This window comes from Canis lupus, chromosome 6 (assembly GCF_048164855.1).
Source record: "Canis lupus baileyi chromosome 6, mCanLup2.hap1, whole genome shotgun sequence".
Taxonomy (NCBI): domain Eukaryota; kingdom Metazoa; phylum Chordata; class Mammalia; order Carnivora; family Canidae; genus Canis; species Canis lupus.
In genome coordinates, this window is record NC_132843.1 from 4,792,764 (window position 1) to 4,819,044 (window position 26,281).

General features: G+C 40.2%; 1 protein-coding gene across 5 annotated transcripts in view; it reads left to right on the plus strand.

The window, feature by feature from the left end:
• The window catches only part of PIEZO2 (piezo type mechanosensitive ion channel component 2), a 440,944-nt gene that overhangs the window by 308,117 nt on the left and 106,546 nt on the right, over positions 1-26,281 (plus strand). For all 5 annotated transcript variants that reach the window (XM_072828696.1, XM_072828697.1, XM_072828693.1 and 2 more), the window contains exons 8-13: positions 9,121-9,283; positions 12,814-12,933; positions 16,380-16,418; positions 17,346-17,484; positions 20,450-20,598; positions 23,583-23,813. In XM_072828696.1, coding sequence (XP_072684797.1) covers positions 9,121-9,283; positions 12,814-12,933; positions 16,380-16,418; positions 17,346-17,484; positions 20,450-20,598; positions 23,583-23,813 — 841 coding nt within the window. The remainder of the gene's footprint in view (positions 1-9,120; positions 9,284-12,813; positions 12,934-16,379; positions 16,419-17,345; positions 17,485-20,449; positions 20,599-23,582; positions 23,814-26,281) is intronic.

Sequence of the window (26,281 nt, forward strand, 5' to 3'; positions counted from 1 at the left end):
GTCTGAGGATGTGGTGCTCACTTCGTGATCATGAAAGAGAGAACATGAAAGTACATACCAACAATGCAGTGAGGACAACAGCAGGGAGAAGAAAATACACCTGAGTTCACTGACTCAACCACCCTGGAACCATTCATCTTTGGGCTATTGAGTGAGGTATCAAACATTGATAAGGCAGTCAGTGTCAGCGTGATCAAAGAAATCGGCAATTTCAAAACCTTCATACCTGAGTCCTTGAAAATTGCACTTGCAATGCTTGTGTTTGCGGCATTGTTTTTGCATTGATTACATGATTGAAATCTAAAATCTGTAATTGATATCTTGAATTGGTCTTAAAAATATTTTAGTAAAGCTACTCCTACAGCCATGCTTGTAATAATTCTGAGTATAGGCTATTTGGAAAACTATTGTAGGTGCTATAGAAGGTGCCAAGAACTACATGATGTTGGCCCTTAAGGAGTTTACAAACTATTTGAAGACACAGGACACAGACATATAACAGAAGACTAATGATATAACACGGTGATTTGTGCTTAAACGAGGACTATAGACTTTAAGTACATCAAAATGTCAACCACTCACAACAGTTGAGATGGGCCTGGGCAGTGGATGAGATTCACATTTGCAGAGATCAATGGATCAAGAGAGATAAGAGACAAAGAAGATCCTCCCAATAAGAAGGACCAAGAGCTACCAGCAAGAGACTTACTGGTCTGCCAGGCAGGAAGTTGTCCCAATCAATTCCTGTGCAGCAACCAGCAGGATCTGATAATAACTACAGCCTGGTAGTGATAGAATATGCACCATCTGAATCTTCATCACTTTTTTTTTTAATTTTTTATTTATTTATGATAGTCACAGAGAGAGAGAGAGAGAGGCAGAGACACAGGCAGAGGGAGAAGCAGGCTCCATGCACCGGGAGCCCGACGTGGGATTCGATCCCGGGTCTCCAGGATCGCGCCCTGGGCCAAAGGCAGGCGCCAAACCGCTGCGCCACCCAGGGATCCCTTCATCACTTTTTTTAACCTTTAAAAAGAAACTCACCTGGCGCACCTGGGTGGCTCGATGGGTTAAACATCTGCCTTTGGCTCAGGTCATGATCCCAGGATTCTGGGCTCGGCTCCCAGCTCAGCAGGGAGTCTGCTTATCTCTCTCCATCTGCCCTCCCCCTGCTCATTCTCTCTCTCTCACTCTGTCTCAAATAAATAAATGAAACCTTAAACACACACACATTTTGTTACCCTTAGCCTTATGGTCATTAGGGTAGGAAAAGAGAGGGCAGAGATGGAAGAAAAAAAGAAAAGTTGGTTATTTTTAAGTGGTTAGTGATATCACTCTGAGTTACTTCCACAAGCTTCTTCAGGGAACCCATGTTTGCCTAAAAGGTCAGGCCCCCAAGGACCTTTTCTGGGCACCCGAAGTTATGGCTAGCTTTATACCTCCCAACACAGTTCATCCCAAAGGCTCTGTGCTTCCCTCTGAACCATGACTTGTTTACAGCAAGGAGGCTTATCTTTCCCTCTTTGAAGGCTATTTGCTATTCATTCTGGGTACTCACCTGAGCCAGCTGAGTGTATATAATCCATCTGTGATAATGATCACTGATTAATTTGGCTTCTTGTGTTTCATGAACCTCCAGAATATCCAGCATGGAAATTCTCCAAAGGGAGCACTGGCCCCCTTGGAGTCTGCCACCAAACCCCTTTCCAGGGAAAAATGGTCTCAGAATGGAAATGGCTAAGCAAGCACCCTGACAGCATGAAAATCTTCATCCTGAGGGAGCTATGCCAGATTCCAGCAGACATAGCTCCTCCCTTCTATGTTTGGTTCCTGACCTACAGCCCACACTGCACTCAAACTCCCTAAGAAATATCTGCCCCTCCTGCCCTCCTTCCTTTTCTATTTCTTCCCTCCATTCTGTCCCTCATTATTTCTTTTTTTTTCTTTTTTTTTTTAATTTATTTTTTATTGGTGTTCAATTTACTAACATACAGAATAACACCCAGTGCCCGTCACCCCTTCACTCCCATCCCCCGCCCTCCTCCCCTTCTACCACCCCTAGTTCGTTTCCCAGAGTTAGCAGTCTTTACGTTCTGTCTCCCTTTCTGATATTCCCCACACATTTCTTCTCCCTTCCCTTATATTCCCTTTCACTATTATTTATATTCCCCAAATGAATGAGAACATATAATGTTTGTCCTTCTCCGACTGACTTACTTCACTCAGCATAATACCCTCCAGTTCCATCCACGTTGAAGCAAATGGTGGGTATTTGTCATTTCTAATAGCTGAGTAATATTCCATTGTATACATAAACCACATCTTCTTTATCCATTCATCTTTCGTTGGACACCGAGGCTCCTTCCACAGTTTGGCTATCGTGGCCATTGCTGCTATAAACATCGGGGTGCAGGTGTCCCGGCGTTTCATTGCATTTGTATCTTTGGGGTAAATCCCCAACAGTGCAATTGCTGGGTCGTAGGGCAGGTATATTTTTAACTGTTTGAGGAACCTCCACACAGATTTCCAGAGTGGCTGCACCAGTTCACATTCCCACCAACAGTGTAAGAGGGTTCCCTTTTCTCCGCATCCTCTCCAACATTTGTTGTTTCCTGCCTTGTTAATTTTCCCCATTCTCACTGGTGTGAGGTGGTATCTCATTGTAGTTTTGATTTGTATTTCCCTGATGGCAAGTGATGCAGAACATTTTCTCATATGCATGTTGGCCATGTCTATGTCTTCCTCTGTGAGATTTCTGTTCATGTCTTTTGCCCATTTCATGATTGGATTGTTTGTTTCTTTGGTGTTGAGTTTAATAAGTTCTTTATAGATCTTGGAAACTAGCCCTTTATCTGATATGTCATTTGCAAATATATTCTCCCATTCTGTAGGTTGTCTTTGAGTTTTGTTGACTGTATCCTTTGCTGTGCAAAAGCTTCTTATCTTGATGAAGTCCCAATAGTTCATTTTTGCTTTTGTTTCTTTTGCCTTCGCGGATGTATCTTGCAAGAAGTTACTATGGCCGAGTTCAAAAAGGGTGTTGTCCCTCATTATTTCAATTAAAAAATCTAAGGTTAAAATGAGAAGATTATTAAAAGATAGTTTCTCTAGACAATCATTACCCCCAAAATAATCATTTTACTTTCACTGGAAAGGATATAGTCCCTGGTTTCATAAGAGGATTTAAAACCTGCCCAGACTTCCGTTAACCTAACTGCATTCTCATGCATTCTAGTTAGCAAATACTTAACTGAAGGATATGTCTCCCTGTATCATGAGAGGCTTGGAGCATAAAGAGATCTGAGATCTGAAGAAGAAAAGGCTAAATGAAAAGTGTGATGTCCGACCTCACACCCACTAGGATAACTACTATCAAATACTAGAACATGACAGGTGTTGGCAATGATGTGGGGGGGAAATTGGAGCCCTTCTGCCCTGCTGGCAGAGATGTAAAATGGTGCAACTATGATGTAAAACAGGGTGGATATTCCTCACAAAATTATGAATAGTACTTCCAAATGATCCAAAAATCCTACTTCTGAGCATATATCCAAAACATTTGAAAGCAAGTCCTTGAAGAGATATGTGTACACTTGTCGCCACAGGAGCATTATTTACAATTTTTTAAAGGTGAAAGTGTTCATCTATAAAGAAATGGATAAACAAAATGTGGTCCATACATACAATGGGATATTATTCAAACTTAAAAAGAAAGGAAATTCTGACCCAGGCCACAACATTGATGAACCTTGAGGACATAATGCTCAGTGAAATAAGCCAGACACAAAAGGACAAATACTGCATGATTCCATTTGTATGAGCGACCTAGGCAGTCAGATTCGTAGAGGCAGAAATTCGTATGGTGGGTACCATGAGCTGAGAGAAGGGGGGAATAGGGAGTTATAGTTTAATGGGTGCAGAGTTTCAGTTTTGCGTGATGAAATAGTTCTGGAGATTGGTTGCAGAGCACTGTGAGTATAGTTAATTCCACTACACTGCACACTTAAAAATTTAAGATGATAAATTTAATGTTATATATATTTTACCATAATAAGTTTTTTTAAATGAGGTGTTATTTTCAGTATTACATAGTTTTTTGCAAGTGGCTAAGTTTCTGTATTACTAGTGACCAAGCAGATGTGGTCTGGAGTGAACCTAAAACAGGTGGAGGTTTTATAAATCTGCCAACATGTTCAAATTGAAACAAATACACTGCCAATTCATTTTCACCATATGTTGTCAGATATTATGAGTACTTTGGAGGAAGAGAAAAAAAGTGAAAAGCAAGTGCTCCCTGGCAGGTGGAGAGGCATCTACAATGAGCCCACAGAGCCCTGACGGAGCTGGGAGAGTCAGCTGTATACTTGGGCCTGCAGGGGAACAGTTCTTCCAAAGAAAAGTAACAGTGTCTTCTGTGAGCAGAGACACTTCTGGTAGCTGTGATGCCCTCTTCTATCAAAAGATGTAGAATGCATTTTTATCCATAATAATCTGAGTAAAGTGCAGCCTTGGGGTTTTGAAGGAATGATCCAAGCTCCCCCATATTTTGCTCTTATTGGATATTTGAATCTCTTATTGCTTTTTTAAATTATAAACCTCTTGAGTTGAAAAAGATTACTTCTTGACTAAATACATTTATTTATTGGTCCATCCAAAAGTTAAAGTTCAAGATTTTTATTCGTAGCCTGTAGAGAACAAAAATAATGATCTGTAGATATGATTTAAGATAGAATTTAAATAAAGTGTTCTTGCAATGCCTTTGTTATGCTTATATTCTGTGTTCTAGTTTCCTAGACCAAGGGCACTAAAATTATGGATGGCATGGTCTGGGCCACAGATGTTCTGGAGTTCTCTTGTGAACTATAATTCCTTCCCATCCCTTCTTTCTCTTTTTCTTCTTCAAAAGTAGGAACTTTGCTATCCCTTAGTTTCTACACCTACTATAACCATGGTCACCTGCTATGACTTCATGGTATTACTTAGTGCTTTTAATTCAATTCAATAAGCTTACACTTAAAATTTGCTAGACACTAGGCACTTCCATCAAAGCAAGATGACAAAACACGTAGCCTTTTTGGAAGTGATCACAATCAAGCTGGGCAGAGAGATAAGCACATAAACTCACAATAATCCAATTATAAACTATGACTACAAAACCCGTTATTATGGATGCACTGGAAGGACAAATTTATTCCTGTTAGGAATCATTTCCCAAAAGTGAGATTCCTAGCTCCTAAGATTTGGGCCTTGATGATGTCCAGGATGTCCCACAAAAACAGAAAGGAACAGGAAAATGAAGCCTAAATGAAGAGTGCTGGAAATTGGTTTTAGAGTGTCAGTTCTATAGAGACCATCTGGACCAAAAGAATGAAAAATTAATGCTTTCAGCAACAACAACTGTCATAAATTAGCATGAAGGTACAGATGATGGACTGTGATGGTAATATTACTATTTATTCCTGGGCCTCTGGTATCCTAGGGACCCCTGCAGTAATTTGGGGTAGTTGAGTATACCAGGAAGGAATACATTGGTATGTACAGATTATGGGATGCAGTTGGAGCTGGGGCTGGAGTTGTCCTGAGAGATAGTTATTTGAGAGTCCATGAGCCCTCCCTGGCCTGTTGCCTTGAATTTGAATTGCCAAGGATTGGACAAAGCTTACCTAGCACACATACCCTAATTGTTGATTTGACAACCCCTGAAAAGTCACAACTACCTGGAAATAACCCTGGTAAAACAAGAAGTAGCAAGACCAAAGGGCTGGAGATTTTATGGTAAAACCTAAATAGCCCAGTTTGAGTTTGTAGTGCCTGGGACAAAGGAGAGGAGATCTGGCTGCTCAAGGCCCAGGGGTACTTTGCAGGACTTGGGATTATTCTCCAGATCATGAATGAATAGGAAATAGGAAGAGGGGGTGGCGTACTGAACTAAGTTTTCCAAAGGTGACTCTGGCAAAGGTCACACTGTAGAGAGGAGAAGAACTAGAGACTACCCTTTGTGTTATAATTGTCCAGGAAGAGATGCTGAGTACCTGTTCTGGGGACAGGAATATTGGGAATGAAATAGCAGAGCAAGACAGGCCAGATACTAAATAGGAGATGAGTCTAAGGATCTGATATGTTTCTACTGGAAACTGACCATCATGGGGAGCTGTCTCCAGCCATCCTCTGAAAAATAGAAGAGTTTGTGAGATCTTAAGCACTTTGCATAAGATTTCCTAGAAAATGCCCTTTCTTTGTTCATATACTTACATCCACTCTCCACCCCCAATTCTTCTAGGTTTTATAAGGAACTGGATTTTCAGAGACCATGAGCCACCTACCAAATGCACCCCTGTCTGTTATTGATAGAACTAGCCTGGGGTCCAAGGATATTCCAAATGCATAGAAGAGAGGAGCTTTATCTTTCTGCTTCTAAATAAGCAACAAACCAGAATGCGTTACTCCGTAGCTGTGTCACCATATACTTCTTAGGCAAAGAGACATTTCTATGGAGATATAGAAAATAGTCATTTTTGAGTATTTTAATGGCCAATAAACTTTAACAATATAGGTATTTTTGTTCAATCAATGTGAAGTAGGACCACTGTAAAGACACTAGCAGTTTTGTGGGAATCATCAAGATAGAAGGAAGCTTATAAATATCCAATGATGCACCAGTAATCAAAATAAAAGGTTGTCTTCACTGTGCCCAGTTACTCTTCTCAGCCCAACCCCCCAACCTGGCAACATCTCCCAGGACTTCTCTTTTTCCTCATTTACTCATCCGCCCTTCTTTGACTCTCTTGACATGCCACATTCTTCTTCCTGACTACCCTTCCCAGACAGAAACACCCCCAGACAGAAAGGGTTTTGTAACATCTTGCTCTCCTCAACCGAACATGTCCAATCACTGTGGTTAGATGGAGAATAAGTTCCTGGAGGCCAGGCCCAATAATTTCACCTTTCTTTGTATTGTCAGTATTAAGAAGCAATTTTGGATTATGGGAGGTTCACAAGAAAAAGCTAAGCAAGTTAAATAGTTGGATGTTGCATAGCATCCTAGAATTTTAGTGCCAGAAAATATGCAAAACTTTTTAAAAATATTTTATTTATATATTTATGAGAGACACAGAGACAGACAGAGACACAGGCAGTGAGAGGAGATTCCCTGTGGGGAGCCTGATGCAGGACTCGATCCTAGGACCCCAGGATCATGCCCTGAACCAAACGCAGATGCTCAACCACTGAGCCACCCAGGTGCCCCAAGGATGCCAGACTTTAAGTGCGAACTTCCCATCCTATGTAAGAATTATTTTATAGTATCCCTACTATTAAAAAAAAAAAGAAAGAAAGAAAAAAAACTCTTACGTCTTACAGTATTTGCACAGTTCTGTTAGAAATTCCTTATAGGGTACAACAATCCGTCATTCTATAGCTTCTTACCCATGTCTGTTAGTCCAAACTCGTAGTACAAAACATGAAACAAATCTTTAGTATTCCTACAGAAATGTGCAGAATCAGTTTGGAATAAGCCATGATGTCAACAGTAAGTTGTGGAGTATCCATGTGGACTTTTAGGAGGCACGTGGTTCAGTTTACAGATGGCTACAGTAATTACTATTGACTTTCTGATGGGGCAACATGGATATTTGTAAACTGATGATTGATGAAATCATTGCTAGTGCATGTACCAGGTGTGGGACAAGAAGAGGAAAGACTTGCAGGCTGAAGACTACTGCCTCATCAATTGTGACTTCCAGCTAAAATTTGGTTCTATATTTAAAAGCTTTCAGTTCTGCACACTGGTTACAGGAAATTGACATTTTGCTCTAAGACTGCAAAACCACTTTCAGAACATTCCACCATTCTAAAAGGGACATAATAAAAATTTTGTTAGCAGGAAATTTTTCTTTCTAAATGCTAACTGCAAAAAATCTGGCTAGACCTAGAAGAAAAAAACCTGTAATAAGAGCAAGTTCTAATAGAACTTATGGGATTTTTTTTTTAGAAAATTGAAGAAAATTTAGTTTCTGTTTAGCTTACTTTAAAGCCTGTGTTGAGCAATTCACCAATATGGCACTTGCCTTGTGATAGAATACAGTAATAGCCCTCAGAGGCTGTATAAATGAGGGACATGTAGTACTTGAAGATCTTATAACTGAACAAAGAATGTAGCATAATACTTAAAGAAAGTTCACATATAAGAGATTCAAATAATAGAAAAAATATGAGACTCACTTAGTGTAAAAGTTTTATTCACTTAGTAAAATCCTTTCTTAGAAAAAACTTATATAAAATGAATTTCTAAATGAATCATATATATACAACTTCCCACTATAAAGTCAGATACCCTCTGATTATATAGTAGAAATAACATAAAAAGTCATTTCAAAAGTTAACAAGCCTCATAAAGTCATATTTGAAAATAAATAATTAATTATAAATCTTTAAAACTATCAAATTGCCCATAAATGAAATTTGACAGAAATATATCTTCCAGAAACCCTAGTATATAATATCTGACTTTTATGGCTGAATCATAGAACTGTGTCCAATTTCAATATTTGCCCAATAACATCAGCATTAGCTGGATAGCTAATGCTAAATCCTGCCAAAAACAAAATGGGTGCTCATTTAGTTGAACATAGCCACATGATATCACTTACTTGACATTTCAGTAATGCAGGGATTTAATAGGGCTGATTGGCCATTAAAATGTAAATTTCTAATAGGTGTGCAAGGAATTAGTATTAGATTAGATTAATGGTATTAATGGTATTAAATACCATTAATTAATGGTATTATTTAATTGTATTAAACAGCATTAGATGGATTTTGAAGCAGTGTAAAGATCAGCTGACTACTGTTGGCATCAATTTTACGAATAGGCATACACATTAACTATACATATATATGATTTAAGGATATATAGCTTATGTTGTATGTATATTATATGTATACATATATATGTTATTTAAAGATGTAGTTGTATATACAGAAGAATAATGAAATATCTAGAATAGGATGAGTTAGCCTAGGGCTAGCTCATCAGTGTATTAAAAACAAGATGTTTTTACTCTATGTTAGGGACATATGATTTATGGCACCTTCCTAATGTTTTCCTTTGTTTTGAAATAGGTTGTTTGGTATCAAATCAGTAATTCACACGGACTGTTCCAGCACCTGGAAGATCATAGCAAACCCAGACCTGTCATGGTATCACCATGCCAACCCCATCGTCCTGCTGGTGATGTACTACACGCTGGCAACGCTGATCCGCATCTGGCTACAGGAACCCCTTGTAAGAATCAAAAGGTTTTGGTGATCTGTCTGAGAAATAACCTGGAGACTCCAGGTGAAATGGCCCATTCCTATTAACTGCTGATTAATCAGTGCTATATTCCAAAACAACTATAGTGTTCTGGTTCTAGTATTGAGCACAACGTGAATATAAATGCTATCAGAACAAAGCCCAGCTTCCCTTGGCTATATTTCCACACACTGCCAAGAATGGCCACTGGTGAGGAGAAGGGAAGACACTTTCATTTTCATTGAGCACTTGCTAAGGGCCAGGCCATATGCTAGGCTGTTGACATAATTTGTTTCACTGAATGCACTACATGATTCTGAAGAATAGGTATCATACCCATCCTAGGGTTGAGCAAAATGAGCTTAGAGAAGTAAATTGGTCTAAGCAGTAGAAATCAGGCTTCAAATTCATGTTTGACAGTTTGGCTATTGTGGACATTGCTGCTATAAACATTGGGGTGCAGGTGTGGAGCCTCGGTGTCCATCGAAAGATGAATGGATAAAGTTGTCTATGTATACAGTAGAATATTCCTCAGCCATTAGAAACGACAAATACCCACCATTTGCTTCGACGTGGATGGAACTGGAGGGTATTATGCTCAGTGAAATAAGTCAATCAATCGGAGAAGGACAAACATTATATGGTCTCATTCATTTGGGGAATATAAAAATAGTGAAAGGGAATAAAGGGGAAAGGAGAAAAATGAGTGGGAAATATCAGAAAGGGAGACAGAACATGAAAGACTCCTAACTCTGGGAAATGAACTAGGGGTGGTGGAAGGGGAGGTGGGTGGGGAGTGGGGGTGACTGGGTGATGGGCACTGAGGTGGGCACTTGATGGGATGAGCACTGGGTGTTATTCTATATGTTGGCAAATTGAACACCAATAAAAAATAAATTTATAAAAATAAAAAAAATTCACGTTTGACAACAAAGCCAGGGCTTCGGTGACTACACAGCCTGTTTTCATGGTGACTGGAGTTTTCAGAAACTTCTCAGACCTTTAACATCTGAGAATGTGATAGGGACACCCCATTTCTCAGGAGTGCCTGTAACCCCCTGAGGACCCTCCTGTGAGGCGTGTGGACTAGGGGACTTCCTTTAGGCATGACAGAGGACTGGGTTATTCCTGTGAGTATTAACAAGGTACATAGCACTTTTGAGGGCAGGGCCACAGAGCCCTGGGAAGCCTCCCTTCCCTTTTAGTGAAAGAAAACTTCAGCTGTTTTCATTTCTTCCCCTAATTGACTGTAAGAAGCTCAGTTGTAAGGTAGCTATTGGCACCCGAGGGAGGAAGGTAGTGTAGACAAGGGTTGTCACATCTCCCGTCCACCACCTGTCAGGGTAGTGTCCACATATCAGAAGCCATTCCAGTGAGCATGGCTGCATGAAGCCACACCTCCTGTCCTGTCACTTCCAGGTTAGGGCCTATTCTGTATTTACATCCACAAGACTGTTACCCACACGCTCATTCATTCAGACTGACAGGCAGACAGCAAATATTTATTGAAAGCCAACTATCTCAGACACTAAGCTCGAGGCAGGGGTAGAGCATCACCCATAGGCGAGGTCCCCACTCAGAGGAAGTGGACATTCTACAAGAGAAAAAGCAGTTCAGGAGAAGTAAATGGGGTCCAAGTCATATAGTGTGAGGGAACTAGGTCCCTCCGTCCCTCCCCCCCGCAGAAATGGGCCTCTGTCCTGTCCTCCTTCCTGTGTGACACCTCCTTCCCACTGGGCAGACAGGCCCGGGTGATGAGGGCCACAGAGGCAGTTTTGTTCATAGGGTTCTCGTATAGCATCTTTCTTTGGGTTCACTGATGGCAGCTGCATGTAACAAAATGCTTATGGGATCATAAGGAACCCCAATCTTTCTGTGTTACGTTTTTCTCCGACTCTCTCCCCAAATCTGTGTGTGCCAGTAAAATGCTTTAAAGTGAACTAATTGTGTTCACTTCCTCCATAAACACACAGAAGGTAAAGGATGTGCACATATGTGCAAATAAAAGTGTATACCAAAGAAATAAAAATAGATGATGCGAATGGCTTCAGAACAATGTCTTACAAGGGATGGAAATGATCGTAAGGCATCCAAGCTAATAAGAGGTCCGGGTGTTCTTCACTCTCCCTGCATATCCCAGGCAGGCCCACAGAGTGGCAGGAGCTGTTGTAGCCCTGTTGTCATGCTTCCATATGGGTGAAGGCTGTGGTGTAGCCCTTCAGGCATTAGACATTCGGCTTCCTCAGCCTCGGACCATCTGGGGACAAAGGAAAGTAGAGTTAATAGCAATATTAGAGATGGCAGTGTCTGGAGGGGAGTGTGCAGAACAGGGCCCGATTCATACCAGCGTCAACCTTTCAGGTGGCCAATATTTTAAATGGGCTGGGACACAGCACTTTTTCATTGAGGCAATGATGGAAGACAGGTGGCTGATTATATCATAGTTCCAGATGACCTGGCACATTTCACAAAAATGCCAGCCAACAAATGTGAGTTCTGAGGTGAAAGTCTACAACGCATGTTTGAGAAGGAGAGAGAGGGAAGCCGGTGTCGAGAGTTAAAGAATATATGGGTCCCACCTGGCAAGCGTGAACTCCGACCTGGGCCTTTGGGTACTCCCGTGGGTGCTCCACCCTGGCACACTGGAGCCCAGAAATTGAGCACTTTGTCTAAGTTCCCTTCCTGTACGCCCGTCTCAGCGGTGTGTTAATGCCCTTTTTGCTGGAGCGCCTTTGTTAGGAAACCACACAAAAGCACCCCAGGGCATCCTGCCCCTTATACTACTCTCTCTCTCTTTATAGCTCTTCTAGACCAATGGTCTGATTTAAGCCAGCATCCCACAAGGCAAGGTGACGGTTTTGTGCGTTGGATATGTTCTTTCTTACTATTGTGTGTAAGCTCCAGATGATACCACCTTTACTTAATTTCTTTTGTTTTTTAAAAGATTTTATTTATTTGTGAGAGACACACACACACAGAGAGAGAGAGAGAGAGAGAGAGGCAGAGACACAGGCAGAGGGAGAAGCAGGCTCCATGCAGGGAGCCCGATGTGGGACTCGATCCCAGGTCTCTAGGATCACGCCCTGGGCTGAAGGCGGCGCTACACCGCTGAGCCACCCGGGGTCCCACTTAATTTCTTTTTAATTAAAGATTGCTGGAGGCTGGGTTACATAGTCCACTGAGTACTTTTTTGAAAGTTCTTCCTTTAAGGAACATTTGCATTAGTGTAGTTTGGAATATGCAGTGAGACGCTGTGGGCCTTTCACATGAGAGCATATCTCTGTAATTTATGGGGCTTAGGAGGGAATCAGGATGTAATACTAACATGCTGAGCCTTTACAGGGTAGCATTGCTGTCCTTCTTAAAGTGTTTTACTAAAATTCCGTATATCATATGCATTAATTTAAAAAAAATTGATCGTTATCAAGGCACAGGTGAAAAACTTTCTCTGGGTCACCCAGGCCACTGAGGAAACTGCTCTTGGAAGAAGAGCTGGTCCTGTGGGTTATTCTGTGTCTCAGGTGCAGGACGACAGGACCAAGGAAGAGGACAGAGCCCTGGCTTGTAGCCCCATCCAAATAACAGCAGAGAGGAGGAGGAGCCTGTGGTATGCCACCCATTATCCAACTAACGAGAGAAAAGTAAGCTACAAGAAAGCAATTTCTGTTTCCTAATTTATTGTCCTTCTTTTGTGTTACATTGCTGAATATAAATCATGTGTCATATGCAAGCTCAGATTGCTCAGAGTTTATAGATATAGATTGATTTCGATATTGGTAGCAGAGGACTCTATTCAGAGAGGAGAACCCAGTGCTTCTGAAGGAGATACACGGTTCCACTATACCCTGTGAGAACACCATTTCATATTTCAGTGCTTTCTATTGAAATATCTTAATCCTCAAAAGAAAGTTTGTTCTTAATTTTAGAAAACAAATTTGTGTTTAGAACACACAAAACATAACAAAGCAATTGGTTAGCATCGGGCAGGGAAACTCTCAGTGTTGAAACACGTTGCAGAAAATAATTTCACTTTATTGGTAGCCAGCCACAGTAACAACTCAGTAACCGCTGAGAGAAAAACAAAGCAGTCTATAAGAATATGATTAAATATCTTGTATTATTTTGAGGCAACAGTATGGATTGATGAGGAAAAATGAGTCATAAAGGGTAATTCCTATAACCCTTGGATCATTTATTGACCATTTTAAATTCAACTCAGTGCTACATTGACTTGTTAAAAATGCCCATTTGCAGTGTTTTAATGACAAATTCCAAGCATTTGCTTCCGAGCATGTTAGAGAGTTGAGGAGTAGATTCTCTGATTTGGTGGCTGGTGAGTTTCTCTAAGGCACATGGCCTTATTCTAAGCATGGTCATGTACTGAGGGAGGGCAAAACAGTGGATGACTGCCTTAGGCAGTGGATGGTCTTTTTTTTTTTTTAAGATTTTATATATTTATTCATGAGAGATGCAGAGAGAGGCAGAGACACAGGCAGAGGGAGAAGCAGGCTCCCTGCAGGGAGCCTAATGTGGGACTCGATCTCGGGACCCTGGGATCACACCCTGAGCCAAAGGCAGATGCTCAACCAGTGAGTCTCCCAGGCGCCTGGCGGTAGACGGTCTTATGGCCCCTGAAATATCTGAGGATTTCCAGTGACCTTTCTCTCTCCTCATGTCATGTGTCAGATTATCCTGCTCCTTTTACTAAATGACAGATATCCATAAGGGATAGCTATATCCATAGCTCGGGAACTTTTCAAATTGAGGTCTGTGGACCTCTGGGGATCCCTGAGACCCTCACAGAGACCCAAAAGCTCAAAACTTTTCTAAAAATATTTAAAAGATGTGCCTTTCTTCCCCTGTGCTGACGTGTTCTGATACAAAGCACAAAACAAACCCAGGCAGTGGCATGAATCCCCAGGGCAGCAGTCCTGCCTTTCGCAGCCATGAGCTCATAGAAAACAAAGTGGCAAGGCCAGTTCCACTTAAGAATATTCTTGATGATGGGATCCATGGTGACTCAGCGGTTGAGCATCTGCCTTTGGCTCAGGGCATGATCCTGGGGTCCGAGGATCGAGTCCCACATCAGGCTCCCTGCATGGAGCCTGCTTCTCCCTCTGTCTGTGTCTCTGCCCCTCTCTGTGTGTGTGTCTCTGATGAATAAATAAATAAAATCTTAAAAAAAGAGAATATTCTTGATAAGCTAAAAATAGTTGTCAGTTTTCTTAAACCTCCACTTCGGAGCTCACATCTTTTTAATATCCCATGTGGCAACATGGGACGTTGCACAAAGTCCCGTGTGTGAAAGTGTGATGACATCTCGATGAAAAGCACTTGGCTGGTTGTAGGAAGCGTGAGCGGAACTCGCTGTTGCCCACTGCACGGCACAGTCATTTGAAAGAGCCGCTCGCGAACAAATTACGGTTCCTCAGCGATGGGTAGGTGGCCAAGAATTACAGCAAGGTGAAGGGAGTGAACTCATCACTTCAAGGCAAACAATCGATAGCACTTGTTGACAATGGTAAAATTTGAACTTTTGAGTGAAAATTAGAATATTAGAAAACTTGTATCTGCTGTTCAAAGCTTGAAAACTTCCCAGTGCTCAGGACCTTCCTGATGAGATCAGTGGTGGTAGGATATTAACAAAGGTGCTTTTTAAATATTGTGTAATGAAATGTGTCAATATTTGATACTTTATAAACTCATTGACACAAATCACCAACGCATGACACATCAGTAGATTTTAAGGTAACAGTGTGAAAAGTTCATTGATACAGTTTCAGATTCCATGTAGCAGCTAATCTTCAGATTACTACCCACTCTTGACTTTGGTATAGTATCAAACAAACAAAGAAAACAGCAACTGTCTACAATTACCTGGGTAGCCAATTGAAATGCTCTTCCCTTTTCCAACTACAAAACTTGGTGAAGCCAGATTTTCTTAATATATTTCAGCCAGAATAACATCCCACAACAGATTAAATGCTCAGCAGATATGAGAATCCAGCTGTTTTCTTTTAAGCCAGATATTTAAAAAATCGCAAAAGCATAAAATAATACCATTTTTTCACTGTTTTTTAAAATAGCTATTTGAATAAAATGATTTATGCTAACATGTTCAATTTTAAGAAAAAACTAATGAACTAATAAATATCTTTAAAGGCTTCAATTTTAATTTCTAGTATAGTTGATAATGATACACACAACTCCCATCATTAAAAACTCTTTAGGGGATCCCTGGGTGGCGCAGCGGTTTGGCGCCTGCCTTTGGCCCAGGGCGCGATCCTGGAGACCCGAATCGAATTCCACGTTGGGCTCCCGGTGCATGGAGCCTGCTTCTCCCTCTGCCTGTGTCTCTGCCTCTCTCTCTCTCTCTCTCTCTCTCTCTCTCTGTGTGTGTGTGTGACTATCATAAATAGATAAAAATTTAAAAAAAATAAATAAAAATAAAAACTCTTTAGGACTTTCAGTGATTTTTATGATCATAAGTGAGTCCTGATGCAAAAACTTGGAGAACCATGAGCACAGCAAGTACTTATTATTTGAGGGGGGGGGGGGGCGTCCAAACCACCTGGCCTTAAACTATTATAGTTTGAAGACATAGTCATGTAATTAGTTTGTGGTAGACGATATGTAAATCTTAAAATAATCTCAAGCTGCATTGCAAGTCAATTTTTCTTTAGTATGAAACTTCTATTTCTTGATAAATCCGTAAATATTTTCAGAATTCTGCAGAGGTCTCAAGGGTTTTGGGAGTATTAAATGAAGCAGCTTATTCTATTAGAACAAAATTGTTGAAAAAATATTATCCATTTTTGTAGTCACGTAGTTTATGACTGGTTATTTGCTGTCATGATTAAAAGTTAACATCAGAAGCTGGAAAACAGTTATAATAAATAGCGACATCCAGTTCAATTATTTGTCCCTTTATATTTTGCATGGCAACTTTAACATACTAGCATCTAGCTAGTTGAAGGAATGGGTATGTGTATAGTAAAACTTTATAGATATATATATATATATATATAAACATTGCAGTGCTTTCTGCTTACATATTAACATTGCTGTCCTGCATTGCTTTTTGCAGCTTTTATCCATGACCCAAGATGACTACAAACCATCTGATGTTAGTATATTCTTAGAATTATCATTTATGCTCGTGTAAGTGATGTAGAAGCAATATAAATGGAATTAGCTCCTTTGGGTATATTTTAATGATCCATAAAATTTTCCTAAGTTTTTGAATTTTTTTTTGTAGAAGTTATATCTGATTTGTTGCTGTTGTAACACTGACTCATATAATATGAGCTCAACTATAGTCGTACAGAATGTATTTAAACTTGTAAAAAGCCACATTGGAGGGTTTCTAAAAGCATTTTGCTCTGCAGATATATTAATTACATAATTTGGGAAGTCTTGCATGTTCATGGACACACACATGCACACACACACACAAGTATATTTATATCCTAAAGCCAAAGAGACAGGGGAAAACCCAAGAAATTGCACTTAGTGTTACAAAGTGCTTCAACACAGGAACTGCAAGCTGGCAGCATCAGCAAAGATGTCAAGGTGGGGTGCCTGCTAACCTGAGACTGCATTAGTCCCCTCTGAGTTCCGTGGGATGGTGGGCAGGGCAGGAGGGCTCTGGCTGGGGCTTAGGAAAGGTCTGAGGGTCCAGGGGCTGGAGGGATGGTTGGGAGGAGAAGCCACAAGACCAGAGGCTGGAGAGGTGCTCAGAGCAGATTAGGAAGCCCTGGCCAGCCTTTTCCAGGGTTCACACTTGGAACTGAGGACACTGTGCTTTGCATGGTGTGTAGCAGAAGTACAACCAGATCAGATTCGATTTTTCCCAGGACCATTCTGAAAAATAGATCTGAATAGAGGAGCATGCACGATTCATTTTGTTAAAGTGGAGAATTGATGAGACTGTTCAGCTCTGTTCTTCACTGTGGAGTTGTGCTCACATAGATGAGGGAAGGCGGCAGTACGCCCACCCTGGAGGCGGGAGCTGCTGTCGCAGGTGTGCCTTTGTCCTGCCCTCCCCTGGCAGGGCCTGCTGGTGACTGTGAACGGCAACCCAGTAGACTATCACACCATCCACCCCAGTCTGCCCGTGGAGAACGGCCCTGCCAAAGCCGACCTGTACTCCACCCCCCAGTACCGGTGGGAGCCCTCCGAAGACTCCTCAGGTAAGGACCAGCTCTGCGGAGTGCACGTTGCACCCCCGGTTTTATCTCGTCTCATACATACACTCAGCACCTCTCTGTGTCTTGTTTACTGTTTATTGTGTTGGTTCTGTTTTTTTCTAAGATGTGTTGTCTTCCGAGGTCAGTATAATTCAGCTCATTATCTTCAGTTCTGTATTTTGCCCCAGCACATTGCTATGTGTATTCTATCCTCACACACAAGATAAATGGAATAATTGGGGCAGACTTTGAAAAATAACAGGTAAAAAATTATTTTAAACATGCCAACTCAGTTTTCGTGTTAAACCTATGTGTGTCTGTGTGTTTCGTTTTTTTCTATAATTTGATATTGCAGTCACGGTCAATAGTTTTGCTGGTTCATGGATGAATGTTTTCAGAAAAAAGCTCTTTTTATCTATTAAAAAAAAAAAAAAAGGAGGAGGAGGGTCCAAACTCGTACTAAGCCTTTATTCCCATTTGTCTCAGTTTATTATGTTGAGGGAAAACAGGCAGTTACTAGAGATGACAAATTGGTGACTGTGACTTGGGTTTTGTTTCTGTTGGCCTCTGCAGCATTTTCTAAAACGAAAAAAAGAAAGCAACCAACATTTTAAAAGTGCAACTCTGACTATGATATGGAAGTTTCTGGAATCCCTTGAAGAACGTGAATATTCTGGCAACCCTGGCCCCTCATTTCTACAAGGCAGCGGTTGGCTTGACCACTGTTGTCACTGCCCTGACAGAGACCTCGCTGGTCACCAATTCATAGAGACAGAATTCACAAAGTTTACTCTTGGCAGGGAGGAAGGCAGAGCACATGCAGGTGGCAGCAAAGTGGCTATAAAACTCTACTGGACTTTTCTGTTTATATGGAATTAAACCTAGAGTTGTTGTACATGATCCCACCTTGACCAAATGGCCAGCAACTGAGCAACTATCCAGCCTGTGTTATTGATGCATTAAGCTTAATGTGTTTTTTCTTAATTCTTTATCAAGCATATTCTACTGCAGTGTTCTGCATAGGTATCAGTATGGCCTGCAGTTGCTCCTGCCCTGGCACCTGCTGAGTAGCACAAAGGGTTATAACGTCACACTACGCAGCCTCAGTAAGGTCAGAATGAGATCAGTTCCCTAACCCAGCAGCTTTGCCCATCCCCCTAGCCCCAGGTGGCACCTACTATCTCCAAAGGAGCACTGGACTCCATGGGTTAATTATCCATTTCTGCTTCCTACATGCATGCGTTTCAGTTTGTAAGTTGGATTTAAACCAAGATCTTCATTTACTAAATGCCTCAAGGAAATACCATACTTTCTAAAGTGTGCTCTTCAGAATCATGAAGGGCAGGCCCAGGAACCAGCATTTGTGACTTTTTAAGGTTGAGACTCTCGGGTCACAGCCAGGTAATCTTTTCTTTACATGTGACTTAACATTTTAAAAAAAATGAACAGAATTTGGCTACTGACAGGGCAAACTCACACATATTCACATCATAACTTCAACTTTCCAAGGTAAAACAAAAACTGGAAAGTCATTTTTTAATTCTAATCTGTTTATGCAGACAGCATCACAACCACAGAAGTAACACTCCAGGAGCTGTAAAATCCATCAGATTCAGTTTTTTCCACATTGTCTCGGATCTGTGGACTTGCCCTCTCAAACCCCAGTCCTAACACTGAGGGGATGGAAGGTAGCAGGTGTCTGCACGAGGAGATACCACCAACCTCACTTAGAGGCTTGCTTCTGGAGCTTGTGCACAGCAGTGTGATGGTCACTGGTTTTTCAGTGGTTTGTTTTCTTTTCATGGTGCAGAGCAACTCCCTGATGCAACCCACTTACATGCAGCCCATTTAATTCAAACAGGACAGAAAGGACATTTCACATAAGTGTGTCATTCATTACTTCATCTCATAAATCAGATTAGTTTTCCTGACATGTGGGAGAGGATCTTGAGGAGGATCCTTCTTTCACCCCTATGCCAGGACTTTCCTATTGCTGGTCCTTCTCTCCTCAGCCCTCCACACTTTCTCTTGCTTTTAATGTGATAATTCTATCCTTAGTATAACTATTCTGCCTCTGAATGACATAAAAGGAAACCATGGGCTACTGAGCTCACACCAGGAAAGTGGTTGGTTGGTTGGTTGGTTGGCTTCCTGTACCTTCACTATCCATATTCCAGATAGTGTTTGTATTAGTTATCTATTACTGAATAACAAATTACTCCCTAACTTAGTGACTTAAAACATTTAGTATCACAGTTTCTGTGGGGGCAGGAATTGGGTGTGGCTAAGATGTGCTTCTCTGGCTCAAGGTCTCTCATTAGGTCGTAGATAAGCTGCTGGCTTGGGCTGTGGTCTCATCTGATGGCTTACCTGAAGAGAATCTGCTTTCACGCCCACTCGTGTAGTTACTGCCTGGCCTCAAGCTCTTGTTGCCTGCTCACCAGAGACACCAGTTCCTTGCCACCTGGACCTCTTCTTAGGGCAGTTCACAACATGGTAGCTGGCTTCTCTCAGAATGAGCAAGAAATGAGAGAAAGGGCCCAAGGCTAGAGCCACAGTCTTTTTAAATATAACCTTGGAAGTCACATTCCATCCCTCCTATTTGTTAGCAGCTCATCAGAGGTCCCACTCACACTCAAGGGGAGAGGACTACACAAAGGCATGAACATCAGGAGGTAGGATTCATTGGGAACATCTTGGAGGCTACCTTCCATACCCTCTTAAATTGAAATTTTCTTTCTGGGATTTCTGAGCACAGGATTCCATTACTGACCACGCACCACTTCCTGAATCCGTTGGCATTCTAAGGGCTTTGTTAGTTGAAAATAATATCTGATGTCTTAAATAAGTCTCTTGTAAAAAAAAAAAAAAAGTCTCTTGTAAAACGATATATGTGCTGCAGTGCTGGGGACATTTATCAAGAATTCACATATTAGCATAAAGTTGTATAAATGATTTCTCCATCTAGAAAAGAAAGAAGAAGAAGAGGACGAGAAGGAAGAATTTGAGGAGGAAAGGAGCCATGAGGAGAAACGAAGTGTTAAAGTTCATGCCATGGTCTCCGTGTTCCAGTTTATTATGAAGCAAAGTTACATCTGTGCCCTTATTGCCATGATGGTATGTATGAGAGAGGACATCCAGCATGCCTGACAAATGCCCCACTAACCTCTCGTGGCTGGCACAAATATCTAATCTTCCTAGTGCCTTGGCACAGATTGGTTGGTTATGTTATTTTTCTTGGGATCTTTATATTACAGATTTCAAAATAATGTTCTGTTCTATTTAACCTCCTTGAAAATATTAATACATTTCTCTCAAATTAGCCTGTCTAATGAGACTGTTTCCTAATTTGCCAGTTTAAAAAGATCTATTGGAGGTGCTCCTGGGTAGCTATGTTGGTTAAGTATCCAACTCGTGATTTCAGCTCAGATCAAGTTCTCAGGACTGTGAGGTTGAGCCCTATGTCAGGCTCTGCACTGGGCATGGAGCTTGCATAAGATTTCCTCTCTCCCTCTGCCCTGCCTCCACTCTCTTTCCCTCTCTTAAAAAAAATAATAAATTTAAAAATAAGAGAATCTACTGTGTAGTGGCTCTGTGTGGTATGGTGGTGTCCAAGATTGACATAGACTGCTTTTATTTCCTTCAAACAGTGAGAGTTACATTCACATCTTATCTTTTTTTTTCTTTTTTTTTCTTCTTTTTTTTTCACATCTTATCTTAATATGAGTGAGACTTTACCCCATCTTAGTTGCAATAAATTTTTACCAATTTGAACATCAAGCAACCAGAGTTCCCAAGAGCTTTTCCAATGGCAAGCACTCAGTTGACGTGTGTTTATACTCACTTTGAGGTACATCTTCCATCTCTGGCATCACAGCTTCAAAAAAATAGTCCTTTGGCCTAGAGATAGAAGATAAAAGACAGTCTAATTTGTAACCTTCCTAAAAACAAGCTTGTATGGGAAAACGGATTTATTTTTGAGAAACCTAACACTTATCTAACACAAAACTCTTCCGTATTTTGTGGTCAGTGGCAAGATCCCATGGACGACTTTGGTGATAAAAAATGAAAATATTTTCTACCTCTAGACAGAAGATGCCTAAACAAAGTTTCTCCAGACACTCTCTCAAGATGTCTTCCAATTGCACCTGCATGTTAAGTCAACTTCAGTTTCTATTGCACATCTGAGAGAGAGAGCTGGCAAAGAGAAAGTTCCTTGAAATTAAAGATGATTCATTTAGTGATTGCAGACTCTGTTCTTTAAATAATATTAATTCTGTGTTCTTTGGACACTTTTTGACATGTTTGATATATCAACTTCTAATTTAAACTACAACAAAATTCTAATTTTAAAATATCAAATATAAACACAATTTACAATTCTGACTATGAACCCAAAAGAGTATATATACACCTTTCTTCTCTTTTTTCTAAAAATAAGCCTGTTTAGCTTGGTCCTTCTTTAAAAAAAAAAAAAAAAAAAGATTTTATTTATTCATTTGAGAGAGAGAAAGAGTACAAGCAGAAGGAGAGAAAGAGGGAGAAGCAGGCTCCTCACTAAGCAGGGACCCTGAGACCATGACTCAAGTTGAAGGCAGTTGCTTAGTTGTCTGAACCACCTGCCACCCCTAGTTTGGTCTCTCTCTCTCTTTTTTTTTTTTTTTTTTTTTGTAAAGAAATAGAGCTAAAAAAAAAAAAAGACTTGGTATACACATTTTGTTACTTAGTAGAAAAACTCTATTGTAAAAACTGCATAACAGAGGAGATCCTTCATTAAAGATATGTCCTTGTCTGGTGCCATTTTCATTGTTTTAGTGGAGCCATAATACTAATATTTTAAAAGTGCCTGCCTTCCAAGGAAGCACTCCACTACAGCAGAGTTTTCATCACAGACAGAAAGGGCAGTCCTGAGGAGCCAAATGTGTTAGAATGATACATGCATTTATTCAAAAATACAAAGTATGAATTTACTAAACTATCAAACAATCTGGAAACTGAACATAATGCAGAAGTATCCCAACTACCGTAACTGAAAGGCATATATGTGACTTAGGCACTATAAATAAAATAGGCTTAAAAAAATCCTCATAACTTGTTTTTCTTCCTCTTCCACCCTCACCTTCCTAAGAATAGTGGTGGGGGGGTGTGAATCTGCTGGAATTATAATACCTGTGATTTTTTTCCTGGATCACACACAAAAAATGGCAGTTACATCTGCGTTTCATACTGAGATAAATGCATTTAAGAGTGAATTTAATGCAAATACAAAAGCATTCAGTGTTACCTAATTTGATAAACAGTATTTCCAAGAAATCATATTTACATGAAAATAATTCAGACTTGATAATAGTTATGTCACTAATATAATTTTAATAAAAGCAATTTTAATTTCCAGTTTATGTTTTTCATATGTTTCAACCAAAAATTTTAAATAATTCACCATTTACAAAGCTAGGTGTCCTCTAGAACAAATTTACAAATTTCTGAGAGGAAATATTTCTCTGTTCCACTCTGCTTGTCAAACATTTTGGACTTTCCATCTAACTCTTGGTAATTTGTGATATTCAGGAATACAATTGATTTTAATAGCCTCAAACATATCTAGAAAACATTTTTAAAGGTCTTTTCACAAAAATTAGGTATGAGATATCGGTAGGAAAGGCTAGATCTCTGGAAGTTAATAATACCGTTGAGCCTGATTTATGTATTGTTCTGGTAGCTGCCCTCTGAGATTCATTTCTGGTTCTTTGAAAGTTTAGTGTGAATGGAAGAAGATAAATCATTTGTCCAATGAGTCTGATGGCTTTTTAGTCCTACCCTTTACAGGCCAGAAGCTGAGTCTGGCCTTTAAATGAATTTGATGTTATTGTTTGGAATGTGCAGAAGCTGAAGACACACCTTCTTCTTAGCAAGATCAAGTTTTCTCTTCAGGTCATCCCTATGCCTCAGGTTGGGATGTCTCCCCATGGTTTCACCACTCTCTCTTCTCCCTGATTTGAATGTTATTGACATTTTCCTCTTAGATAATTTGTAACCTAACAGAGCGGGGACTGTACATTGTACTGATCATCATTATATTGTCCCTTCCCTTTTCCCTTGAGGCTTGGAGCATCACCTATCACAGCTGGTTGACTTTCGTGTTGTTGATTTGGTCATGCACCCTTTGGATGATTCGCAACAGAAGAAAATATGCCATGATAAGCTCTCCTTTCATGGTTGTCTATGGAAATCTGTTGCTGATACTACAGTATATATGGAGTTTTGAACTCCCCGAAATTAAAAAGGTCCCAGGATTTTTAGAGAAGAAAGAGCCAGGAGAACTTGCCTCGAAGGTAAGTGAATAGGAAAACAAGAAAACAAAACATTGAGACGAATCCAAAATAACCATAATAAGCATATCCAATCACAAACTTGCTAACATGGGTTCCAAATATTCTGTGCTTTACAAAAAGGACTAGACTAAGAACTCTGAGAAATAATTTATATTGCTTAGAGGTCTTTATGATCTAAACGTGAATAAATATTATGCCATGATTTTATATTTTATTTAAAATAACGCTTTCCACTGAAAGGAAAAATATAGTCTGTTATATTTTAATGTCAATTACAGTGTAGTAGAAATTAGATGGGGAAATAGGAAAATACATGTAAAATGTATCCAAGGGTTGGAGAATTTTCTTTGATCTCAGTTTTCAAAACAGGCTGAACACATTGCTGTGTTCACTGATTATTAGTAAAAAAAACATTTTTTTCTTCAATCATGTCTTAAAAAAAACACGGTTGGCAGCAAAAATTAAGTGTGACACTTACCTTTTTTCTTTCTGAGATTATATGATATGCCTTCATGCCTAGGAACAAGGTTCATGATCTTTCAGTGCTCATTATTTTCATGGTCCATTTTAATAGTTTTTACTTCAGACCCAACCTTTCTGTTTTGTGGACAAAGTGGCAGACTCTAAAAACACATTCCCTTTGTGCTGATGACTTTGTGTTAAGACTGTGAAAGCGGTCTCGTGTCATTACTCAGTGAGCCTTGAACACCTTTTTCTTCTAGGCAGAGAATCACTCTCTGAAAGGGGCATTAATTTACATCACACAAAACCCACCTTCCCTGAGAGCAAGCACGTTTTTTACAGGTTACCAGATACCCCATATTCAAGGCAACCAGGCATAAATGGGGTGCTAGTAGATACCAAGGATTGGTTCTCTTAACAGACTTGGTGAAGGCTATTGGGGTAAAAGAGAAACTCCTAACAGGTAAATAGTAATGACAGAAATTAGATCATAATCCCCTGTGTTCACAGACCATAGCAACTTCACTCATTCATTTATTCATACAAAACTCTCATGCCTATATACTCCCACTTTCTCTCTCAAACCCCACTCCATGCTGACAGTCGCACAGAATATTTTCACTGACAAGTCACCTTTGTCTCACACTCTTCCCTCTCCTTCTTTCCCTCCCTGAACTTCCACTCAAACACACACCCAAAACTGGTAAGTTAGCCTTTTCTTTATAAAAGAAATTCAAAACCTCATCTTTTGACTATGCAAATCCATTTCAGCCTCTTCAGGATATGGAAGAGATATCTGAAAATGGATGCCAGCTAACTGGTTGAACTACTTCCTGTCTAATCTAAAATGAATAGCTCTTGGGATGGGGGACATTTTTGAAGAAATAAATGTATTACTTGTAAAAAAAAAAAAAAAACAGTGTCATTCTGGGGAAAGTAGGGTCTGCACTTATATTTTAATGTACCCAGAAGCTAAAACAAAACAAAACAAGAATTTATCATAGATAACAACACAACCCAAGACCATAAAGTCTCTATCACAGTGATATTCATCGAAGTACACATCTTTGTACATTCTCAAAGTACATTGTCAAAGTACAATGTCAAAGTACTTGTACAAAGTACAAAGTATTGTTTGCAGAGTATGAAAGGGTCACTGTGATGGAAAATAAGAGAAGGAAAGAATATGCTCCGGGTCCTCAGAGGTCTGACCACTCTGGGGGAGCCAGACTCAGATCCTTGGTAGCACCCATCAGCTGCTAGAGTGTCTTTCCCATTCCATCAAACTACATCAACCATGCCTTCCAAACCTGGCTTGTAAATCACCTTTTCCAGGACAGGTGTCTCATCTGCCCCCACGTATTCCTAGGCTCTATAAGACATGCATTAGAGAAACAGATTTCTTTCCCACCTTGCAGCTATAGTTCAATTTGTTGTGACTTCCATAAGTTTAGTGCCAGGTTTTCAGAAATGTAGGCACTCTGGTTCTCTACTTCTTTAGGCCCTAAACCTGTTGTCCAAGACTTACTAGGTCTGATTTATGCTGTAGGCAAAGGAGAAGTGGCTATTTATGGATTGTTAAGTGGGCAGTTATTCTAAGTGAAATTGACCCATTTGCCTATTTTTCATTTCTTTGGCAAATATTTATTAAAATCCTCCTATGAACCACAATGAGATGCCACTTCACACTCACCAGGATAGCTAGAATCAAAAAGCCAAATCATAGTAAGTATTAATGAGGAGGTGGAGAAACTGGAACCCCTACACTGCTTGGGAGGCATGAAAAATGCTGTAGCCACTTTGGAAAATGCCCTGTCAGTGCCTCAAAAGGTTAAAAATAGAATTGCCGTAAGATCCAGCAATTCTACTCCTAGGTATTAAACCCAAGAGAACTGAAAACCTATTTCCACACAAAAACCTGTACATGAATACTCATAGCAGTTTTTCAGAGTGGTCTCAAAAAATGTAACAACCTAAATGCCCATCAACTGAGAAATGAAATGTTT